General features: G+C 37.1%; 2 protein-coding genes across 13 annotated transcripts; both read left to right on the top strand.

Moving 5' to 3' along the window:
- The first annotated feature begins 211 nt into the window (after window positions 1-211).
- Window positions 212-6,239, top strand: LOC110422627 (Acyl-CoA N-acyltransferases (NAT) superfamily protein). 12 transcript variants are annotated; one of them, XR_002445736.1, is made up of 10 exons: window positions 212-455; window positions 583-685; window positions 770-849; window positions 931-1,221; window positions 1,357-1,433; window positions 2,407-2,449; window positions 2,535-2,603; window positions 3,169-3,398; window positions 4,538-4,594; window positions 5,178-5,640. XR_002445736.1 is itself a non-coding variant. In XM_021436624.2 (9 exons), exons 1-8 carry the CDS (start codon window positions 408-410, stop codon window positions 4,547-4,549), a joined length of 723 nt encoding a protein of 240 aa, XP_021292299.1. In that variant the 5' UTR covers window positions 212-407; the 3' UTR covers window positions 4,550-4,594; window positions 5,909-6,235. The 12 variants fall into 12 exon arrangements, 3 of the variants coding, with proteins under 3 accessions (XP_021292299.1, XP_021292298.1, XP_021292297.1); XR_002445738.1 differs by having other exon boundaries at window positions 5,232-5,640; XR_002445737.1 differs by lacking the exon at window positions 5,178-5,640 and adding an exon at window positions 5,909-6,239 and having other exon boundaries at window positions 3,169-4,594.
- Window positions 6,240-6,488: 249 nt separating this feature from the next.
- OCT1 (organic cation/carnitine transporter1) lies at window positions 6,489-9,989 on the top strand. Its single transcript, XM_021436518.2, has 2 exons — window positions 6,489-7,309; window positions 8,668-9,989. Exons 1-2 carry the CDS (start codon window positions 6,859-6,861, stop codon window positions 9,906-9,908), a joined length of 1,692 nt encoding a protein of 563 aa, XP_021292193.1. The 5' UTR covers window positions 6,489-6,858; the 3' UTR covers window positions 9,909-9,989.
- Window positions 9,990-9,995: the final 6 nt, after the last annotated feature.

Here is a 9,995-nt window from a genome sequence, read left to right on the forward strand (position 1 = left end):
ACTTTTAATAAAAAATAGAAATTAAATTAATTAAAATTGAGATATTAAGATTAAAATTGTGGAATCGAGAAAGTAAAAAGGATCAAATTAAAAAAATTTAAATAATTTTGGTATTATTAATTTATAAATAGATTATATTCCAAAAAAATTTTATAAATTGATAAATAAATTATTTTAAAAAATAGATACACACATTAAAAGTAAACAGAAACATTTCTTACAGAAAAATCATTAATGAAAATTTAAGCGTGGAGCTTGAATAAAGAAGCATATTTGAAGTTTAGATTTTGGGTAAATAGAAAAGTTTTGAAACTTATCGGTTTTGTCGGTCGTATGGATTTTTGATTCTATTTCAATGTTTCCAAAGAGCGCGAGCGGGACCATCATCGAATCAGCGAGCTGCCGGTATGGAGTCGCGCAGAGAGAGTGAGAACAAGAAGTTGAAACGCAGTGAGGTAAAAATCGTACGTCAGGATTTTATTTCCCCATTCTCCGAAAGCAAAGCAGCTAGGATCAATTTTGAAATATTTACAAAGTAATGTTAGGGAATTTTTTTCAATTGGCTTTTGGGTGAATGAATAGATACTAGAGAAACAGAAGGCAATCGACCAATCCATCAAAGCCGCTTCTGCTCAAACTGACCAACTCGCTTCTTTCCCTCCCTTTCGCTGTTTCAACAGAAATGGTAATCCCCCCCTTTCTTTTCCCTTTTAATTTCAAATAAATTAAATTATTTTGCCTCTATTCTTGAGTGTGAAACCACTACTAGGCCTTTGTGTACGCTTGGAATCGGGGCGTGGTGATAAGCTCTCCCCTTATATGAAACAATGCATTCAAAGCCTCCTCAAGGTAATCTAAACAGAGCTCACCCTCTCCTTTTAAATTTCAAAATTTTAATCGCGATCTTGTTTTAATTGAGAGGTTTGACAGGCGAATATGGAGGGGCCGTATGGGTCGGAGTGGGCGGCCGAAGAGAAGGTGAAACGGAGGGAAATGGTTGCTCCGGAAGCACGCTATATATTTGTACATTCCAATGCCAATGAGATGAAGTTGGACGATGCCTCCAGCCCCAGTCCCTTGCTTGGTTTCGTGCATTACCGCTTCACTATGGAGGAAGAGATACCTGTTCTTTATTTATATGAAATACAGCTGGATTCCTCCGTCCAAGGGAAAGGACTTGGCAAATTCTTGATGCATCTGATTGAGCTTATTGCCCGCAAGGTTTTCACCTTTTCCTTTGTGTTTAGTAGCATTTAGGGTTAAGTCCGCAGTTGCACATTTGCTTTACTCTTGTTCTCGAGCTAAATTTAAAGTTCTAAGATGTGATTCTTTGCTTTGCGTTTCATCTTCTCCTAGAACCACATGGGCGCCCTGGTGTTAACTGTTCAAAAAGCTAACTCGTTAGCCATGAAATTTTACATGAGCAAGCTGAGGTAAAATTTTCACTTTCCAAATTGTAATTATGTAAAGATGGAATTACTTACAGCGATCCATTCTTGTTCAATATAATCTCAACATTCCTGCTTGCAATTGTTGTTTAGTGTTATGTTGTCTGCTGGAAGGCAGAAGATATGACCAGTAAACGAAGAAAAAAGAAATATACAATATGGTGAAAGAAGACAAGAAAGGAGCAAAAGGATTTAGACAACTTGGTGAAACCGAGACAAAGAAATAAGCTGAATTAAAGGAGGCTAAAAGAATAAAACAGTTCGATAAATCCATGCTGAATCTCAGGTTTCTATAAGCAGTCCTGTTAACAGGCTTACCTGGAATCTAATTGATGCTGTATTTAATATCTCCTTTAATACTCTAGAATAAGATTGTGACATCCCCTGTCTTGCTTGGGTGCAGTCTGTAATAATTCTGTTTCCAAATAAGGCAAACCTAAGTGATCACTTGATGCAAAAAGCTTAAAAGAAATAAAAACCCTTCCTCCCTTTAGTTTTGACCTGACACTTTTTCTGATTTTCATACTCTGTATTAGTAAGGCCCTTCTTCTCTTCTTTGGGCTGCATGTATGCTTCAAAGAATAAAATTTAGGACCTTAATGAAAGAGCAACAATGATTTATGGATGACCTAGCAATTTATGTGTTTTAAGATGTATTTGGTGTTTTAGTTAAGAGCAGTATACCGGTCCTATTCACAAAGAGCCAATCAAATTAAAGTCTGTCGTCTATGTAATTTATATACCAGCCTACGACCATATGCATGTCACTCACTTTTGTGCATGTTTTACGCATGCAAATGGGAAATGGGTTTTGGTTTTTTTTCATATTTGCAGTTACCGAGTTTATCTTGTGATTCTGTGGTTGATAGTTGTTTTACTTTGTCTCCAGTATTTATGGTTCATTTGTTATTCTACTTTACATGGCTGCATAAAATGGGCATGTACCAATTTTTTGCAGATTTGTGATATCGAGTATTTCACCATCCAGAGTCAATCCACTGGTAAGGAGTTTTCGAGTACATTTGCATTATAATAGCTATGTTGTACATGACTATTGTTTTGAGTAATATTTACCATTTTGTGCAGGCCGGAGTTGAAAACAATTATGAGATTCTATGCAAATCATTTGATCCTGAGGCTAAAGCTATATTGGAGGTATATTCAGTTCAGTGTAGGTGCTATTATCATGTCATTTACATCCTCCTAAATTTGTCCATATGCATACTACAATGTTCAAATGAAAGTCCATGCATCTTTTCTAAATGCAGATGCCATGTCAGAGTCACTTGTAGTACTATTTTGACATACTAAAGAGTTGGATTACATTCTTGATGTAGGACTGCTAGGAGGTTAGGGTTTATGGCAGGTTTCAGATTTGAATTCTTAGGACAAGACAGAAAAATTGAAAGAGAAGAAGAAATAATATCTAAACTTCATACCATGGTTCCTTACAAGTTTACATCTAAGGTTGCTTGCATCACATAGTGTTGAAGATTTTCTGATAAAACTTATATATTTCGAATGGAATGATTGCATTGGTATACATAGACTTCTATTCTTTCTAGCCCAATTAGAACTAGTTGAATACTCTGAATAGCTGAATGTCTTTGAACCACAAGCCCTGTTGATTGGTATTTATTGTTATTAGTTGTTTAGGAGGTGAACAATGTTGATTAGCAGTAGCTTCATTTTTATTACTGAACAGAATCTTCTCCTCTAGCTGCAGCACTGCCACATAATGACAATTGAATGGGAAGATTACTTAATCTTGCAGCTCTTCTACACCACTTCCCTTTTCTAATGGTGGCAGAGACTTCAGCTTGATTACCTAACACTGCTTCCTGCACAATTCTTGGATCAAAACGTTGGATTAAAGAGCCCTAAACATGACAATCACCATGCAAGATAAAGGAGAAGCCAAATTCCATTGCGTGCTAAGTGAACTGCCTTGTTAGAGTTCTCAACTTTATCTATTTCCTCCAACTCCATAACCCAGAGTACAAATGTTCACAGTCAAAAAAGGTTTATTCTTGGGATGGTTCTCTTATTTCCAGGCAACCTAGAAAGAGAACCTGATTGGGAAAAATATGCTCTAAATATACTAAACACTGAAGTTTTATACCATTCTTTAGTGCTTTTAATTCCCAACTCTGTTTTTAATTGTCACAAACAGTGCTCCTTATAACCTTATCACCAAGACCTGTGTTTTAGCACTTTATGACAAGCATTAGATCTTTGCACCCTTTTTTTGATAAGTCTTTTTGGGAGGATGAACAAATTGCGGCAATAAGTCTTCTGTAAATATTTAGCAAGAAGGAAAGGAAAAATCTTGGGTGTTGCCACTAATGAAGATTTCATTTGAAACTATTAAATAGGAATTTCCTACTATCTGATTTTGCAGATCTTTTTTCTTTTGTTTGTTTGTGCTCTTTTATTTTTTATTTTAGCATGAACCATACTCTTCAGTTTCTTCTATTTCAAGTGTATTATGAATAGTTGAATATATTTGAACCACTAGCCCCATTGAGTTGGGACCTTTAGATTGGCAGTTTTACTGTCATAATTGGTTTAATGGGTGTGAAGAGTGTTGATCAGCTGTAGCTTTGTTTTTATTACCTAACAAATATATAGGCTTTTGATAACATAGACAAAATATTTTAGCATATTTCAAATGCCTGCTGTTTGTGATAAATGTTGATACTTCAAGAAATCAAAAGGCTGATAATTGAGGAGCCAAAAAGGAAAGGGAAGGGGTGGGAACAGGTTAGGGAGTGAATGTGGTGTTTGCCTTAAATTCTTGATTTCATTAGTCAAGTGAAATTTTAGTCCCAATGAAGCATTGAATCCCTTTGTTATATTGTAGCAATATTTGAAGGTAAGTGTACCGTTGAATTGATGAAGAAATATTCCTTGTTGACTTAGAAACTAGCTTTAAAACTAATGTGTGCATACGCAGTTATTTGCTTTTCCTAAAGATGATTTGGTTCCTGCTTCTATTTCAAATAAAAGAATACATAAGCAACTGTTTTCTTTCCATTGTCTCACTAATTGTTTGTACTTTCTTTCTGTTTTTTCCCCCAAATTTGTAGGAAAGTGGATGACTTACAAATGAATGACATTTTGGCATAATGCTTGAGATTTCCAAGGTAACCTCATCATTTGAACTTTATTTGGTGTTATAGTTTCTGTTTCTTGTAGCAAAATTGTTTTAGGCTTAGTGTCGAAAGAAAATCTTAAATTATACCTTGTTCATATGGTTGAATGTTCATCTTATTCATCTTATTCCATTTTTTTAAATCTTAGCCACCTTAGCTGCCCTCTATCAAACAAAACATCTCCTTTTCCTTAAAAGCTGAGTTTGGGTTGGAGAATATGGTTGTCTGTTACACATGTTGGACGGCTTAATCTTTTGTTTTATTTAATTTGTCCTAAATTTAGTAAACCTAATTTGTTCTCCTGTTGTAAGTCATAGTGTTTTGCAAGCATGGGTGGTAATGCTTGTTTGTATCTGTACAATTTAGCTTAGTTTAAAAACTGACTTTGATATTAGCCAAATCTGAAACACTTTAGTGGAACTTGTAATTGCTAAAATCTTCGAATTGAGATGTAAAGAAATATAATATTATGAAAAACATGCCTGTTGAATAACAGAAATTTAGCAGCAAAATAGTACATGTTGTCAAAATTTTTTATGATAGCCTGACAAAATATTGAAATGGGAAATTCTAGGTTAAGTCAGGAATTATTATTGAAGATCCATGCAGATTAATAGTACAATTTCAGGCAGTGATGTTAAATAATCTGATTGGACTGGCTAGTTGGAGTGGTTCAACCAAAAACCAGTGGTCTATCTGATCCCATAAGGTCATTTGTATCGGCGTACATCGGACAAGTCAAAAACTTGTCCATCATCCAGTTGAACCGGGTTAGATCGGATTGGACCGCCACTGGATCGATTTTAAACATTGATTTTATATTTAATCTTTCGAAAATTCTTTACAAGTGAGTTTTAGAATTGATGTATGCCTTATAGCCAATTGTTTAGTTATGAGTTACATTTTTGTTAATTTATGCATTAAATTTAATTGATAAAGGCATTCTTTATCTATAAGTTTGTGTAAAATTGTTATTATTTACTTACTAAGATAAAATTTATGAAATAATTATGTTTTATGTAAGGAATTATAAGTGTTATAATTAGGAAATTCTTATTGCATCATAATATTATTTTTAAATTGTTTCACTCAATGCTTTATCAAGACAGAACATTAATAAAGTCGAGAGATTGACAAATTTTTTATTTCTTGTGAACTTAATAATTATTCTCATAAGTTGAAGTATGGAGACGTTTAACCAAACATGTGAGCGTTGGTTAAAGGAACAAATTTTTTGCTGTAACTTATGAAAGTTTCATTTGGTATTTCAGTAAGTGTTTATGAAAACGAATTCTTATGTGACAGTTGCGTGTGTGATCATTAGAATTGGAAGTGGAAGAGCTCGTCAATTAGCACTCGAGTAGCTATCCAGATACAATGGTTGCCACTCTTTTGGGCTTCTGTCTGCACTATATTTTTGTGGCCATGACTTGAGCTGCTCGATATTTTGATTAGATAGATAAGTCTAGCATATGATTCCCTCCCTCTCATCTTATAGAATCCCCATTATTCGTTTCTCTTGCTTTTAATTTTCGATTTTAGGATCACTTGGTTCGATCGACCAAGGCATATACTACATTAATATTAGTTGGCACCCTCGTACATTGGAATATAACATAATATTATAAGTTTATTAAAATACACATTGACTTTCAATTTTAGTTATGTTTGATAATTTTTAATGGAAAGAAAAAATATACAAACATCACCTAAAAACCCTTCAGCTAGAAGATGAAAAAAAATCATGGGACCAGATATGTTAGGTGGGGAGGAGTGTTGTCTTGGTCTGAACTCTGAGGCAATTTAGTTGTGCAGACTGTGCATGTAACTAATGAAAGTGATGACTGGCCACTTACCAATTACACCACCACCATCTGTCTCCGGTCCTACAAACACTGTGCAAAGTGTGTCAAATATCAGCCGATCAATTGCATAGTGCCATACATCCAGGGGGTGGCGGTCCACCTGAATGTGATGAATTTAAAAATGGAGGTTCTCCATGATTAGTTCCCTAGGCTAGATGTGATGATAAATGCACGCAGACGAATTTGATATTACAATTTCCATCCAAATCATGTAGACATCATCATCCATTTCCTGTTTCTTGTTTTTGGGTTTCCACCCAAACTACAACAACCCAAAAGGAAAATGGCAATACCATGGCCATATATTAGGACCTAACTGACATATGTAGCAGGCAAGAAAGACATTAATTGGACCACCTTCAGCAAAACCACCCAAAATCCGCTAGGTTCATGGAAGAAGAAGAGTCACGAGAGCTTGTGCATGGGAAAGAAAATTCAGTAGAAGCCAAGTTGGAGCTCACCGTGGATGAGGTGGTAGAAGGGTACGTGGGATCCTTTGGGTTCTCCCAGCTGCTGCACGTGCTCTTGGTGTCATTTGCATGGATATTTGATTCCCAGAACACTTTAATCACCATCTTTAGTGATGCCAAACCAGCTGCTTGGAGATGCAAATCCTCGTTTGACCACAGTACCAATGGATCAATATCATCGTCTTTGTGCATGATGGCTACTACAGCTAGCAACAAAGCGCAAACTGGTCCTGTTTGTGGATTAGCAGCGGGGACTTGGGAGTGGATTGGAGGAAATACAACATCCACGATTGCTGAGTGGGGTCTTGTATGCGACCGCAAGTTTCTTGCAGCTCTTCCTGCCTCCCTCTTCTTCGTCGGTTCAATAATTGGTAATTCTCTCCGTCGTTCATTCACCATGTTTCTCTTCCTCCATACATAGTTTTCATTTAGAATTTCTTTCCCATGGTCAGAGGGATTTATTCAGTAACCAAAGAGTTACAAACTAGCAAACCAACAACAACCACCTGAAAATGAAAACAAAGATCAAAACACCAAGAGAGAAACAACAGCCTCCCGTAGAAATCTGATGCAAAGCCATAAATCCAAATCTGCAATAATATCCAAGTTTTCAAAAGACCATAGCAACCAGTCCAAGACAAAGAAAAAGTCCTGAAGGCAGTACTCCAAGAACTTCCCAAGCTCAAACCAACCCCTTTCAAACACCATCTTCATAAACTCAGCTCCATAAAGGACAAAGAAAGAAACACCTGGCTTGCAAAGCACCACCACCTGAGTACCTACATCAAACATGGTGAATCTGCATCCCTTACAGCCACCAAACCAGCACCAGAAGCTTGCCCATCAGTTCCAGGAGCCGCACACTTAAACTCTCACATTGCCCACAAGATATAAGTAAGAACAAGAAACAGGGCAACACATAGCCTTGTTCCCAGTTCATACCCGATCTCGCCTTCCAACAACATAACACAACTCATTCAACAAGTGTACACATCAGCAGAAAATCAACACAATACCCCAATGCCAGAAACAACTCAGCATCGAAAACAGAGGTCGGCAGGAAACAACACAACCTAGCCACGCACTAGAAACAGTAACGAGAACTAACTCAAGAAATAAGGGTAGCCTCAAATATTTCATCAAAAAAGAGGTTGAAAACAGACAATCAATAGCCATGGTTTATACAAATACTTAACAAAATGAAGGGTCGCAACAAACAAGCCCCCTAATCCAACAAGAGAAAAAAAACAGAGCCTCCAACCCAAGCCGATCAAAAACAACACTCAATCCTGCCAGGCCTCATTCATATTAGTTCTATAATCTAATCGCAGACGACGAAGAGTTCTTCCCCCCTCTCTCTTTTTGGGTATTCAGAAAACTACTGTACTGGCAACAATGCATTCTTTTTGTTTACTTTGTTGTTTTTTCTGTTCTTTGTCCCCGGCCTTTTAGTCGCAGCCCAGGTTTATGTCTCTCTCTTTCTCTCTTTATTAGTTGTGCTATATTGTATGACACTTCTTCTGTCAGTCTTCTTTTTTGTTTTTATTTTGATCCAATTTAAAGTATTGTGACAAGTACAAAATGAATATGTTGCCATCAATCATATATTATTTGTAGGCATTAATCTACAAATATTTTCCATTTTTATGCTTTGAAACATGTGCATATATTTCACACCAAATTAAACTTAATGACTGCGATACGAATGACGTATGTCCCACTTCCACAGGATGTGCTTTCTATGGTCGCCTTGCTGACGCATGCTTGGGTAGAAAGAAAACATTGCTGCTAGCATGCATCTTAACCTTCACAACCACTTTCATCACCTCACTTTCACCAAATGTTTGGATATATGCACTTCTCCGTTTTGCAAATGGTTTTGCTCGCTCTGGAATTGGGATATGCTGTCTTGTTCTCTCAACAGAAGCTGTTGGCCGTAAATGGCGTGGCCAAGTTGGCCAATATGGCTTCTTTTTCTTCACAGCGGGTTTTCTGTCTCTTCCTTTCATTGCCCATCCTACCAGAACCTGTTGGAGGAATTCATACAAGATCATATCCCTTCTTCCTCTTATCTACACCTTTGTATTAGTCGCTTTTGTATCAGAGTCACCCCGCTGGCTGCTTGTTCGAGGGAAAAACGAAGAAGCAGTCGCCGTATTAGAAAAGTTAGCAAGACTCAACGGGAAGAAATTACCTGACAATTTACAGCTCATAATTCCATCTGAAGCAAAAATGGCCAGTGAAGGTCAAAGAGATGCAGCAGCTAATGATAAAACTCAGAATCTATGGACCGTGAAATGGGCTGCAAAGAGGATGATTACGATTATGATAGCTGGTTTTGGAGTTGGATTTGTTTATTATGGGATCCAGCTAAATGTCGAAAACCTCAACTTCAATCTGTACTTCACAGTTGTACTTAATGCACTGATGGAAATTCCTGCTGTTTTTGTTGGTAGCGTGCTATTGAGCTTCACAAACCGACGTCTGCTTTTCTCACTGTCTGCATTTTTAGCTGGAGTTTCGAGTATTCTTTGCATCCTTTTCTCGGCCAGCTCTAGGGGCAAAGCAAGGGCTGATGGATCCGGTGGGAGTTGGCCTCAATTGACAATTGAAGCAATTGGTTTCATGGCTGCTTCTGTTGCGTTCGATGTCTTGTATATTTACTGCGTTGAGCTTTTCCCCACTAACGTCAGAAACTTTGCAGTGTCACTATTGCGCCAAGCCTTGATGTTAGGGGCTTCCTTAGCTCCTTTACTGGTCGTTGTTGGTCGCTTGAGCCCATCTCTTTCCTTCGTTGTATTCGGGGCGTTTTCCATCCTTAGCGGAATTCTAAGTCTATGGCTTCCTGAGACTAGGAATTCTCCTCTTTATGAGACCCTAGAGCAGCAAGAAGACGAAGAGAAACTTCATTGTCTATCGAGTGACTTAAGAGGTGTGGAGCTAGGAAACGAGAAAAAGGTCCGCCTATGATCTACCCTAAAACTATTTTAAGAAAGGAATTGTAATCATGCTTGGGAATAGATAGATTTAAGCAATCAAGAAAGTTTTCTCATTTTC

Source organism: Theobroma umbraticum, unplaced genomic scaffold, assembly GCF_002168275.2.
Source record: "Theobroma umbraticum cultivar Fairchild unplaced genomic scaffold, ASM216827v3 scaffold_146.0, whole genome shotgun sequence".
In the NCBI taxonomy this organism is placed as follows: Eukaryota; Viridiplantae; Streptophyta; class Magnoliopsida; order Malvales; family Malvaceae; genus Theobroma; species Theobroma umbraticum.

Coding starts and splice junctions, on each gene's coding strand:
- LOC110422627 (XM_021436624.2), top strand. CDS start 408: ATGGAGTCGCGCAGAGAGAGTGAGAACAAGAAGTTGAAACGCAGTGAG. Junction 850..930: donor GCATTCAAAGCCTCCTCAAG/GTAATCTAAACA, acceptor GAGGTTTGACAG/GCGAATATGGAGGGGCCGTA. Junction 1,222..1,356: donor TTGAGCTTATTGCCCGCAAG/GTTTTCACCTTT, acceptor ATCTTCTCCTAG/AACCACATGGGCGCCCTGGT.
- OCT1 (XM_021436518.2), top strand. CDS start 6,859: ATGGAAGAAGAAGAGTCACGAGAGCTTGTGCATGGGAAAGAAAATTCA. Junction 7,310..8,667: donor CTTCGTCGGTTCAATAATTG/GTAATTCTCTCC, acceptor CCACTTCCACAG/GATGTGCTTTCTATGGTCGC.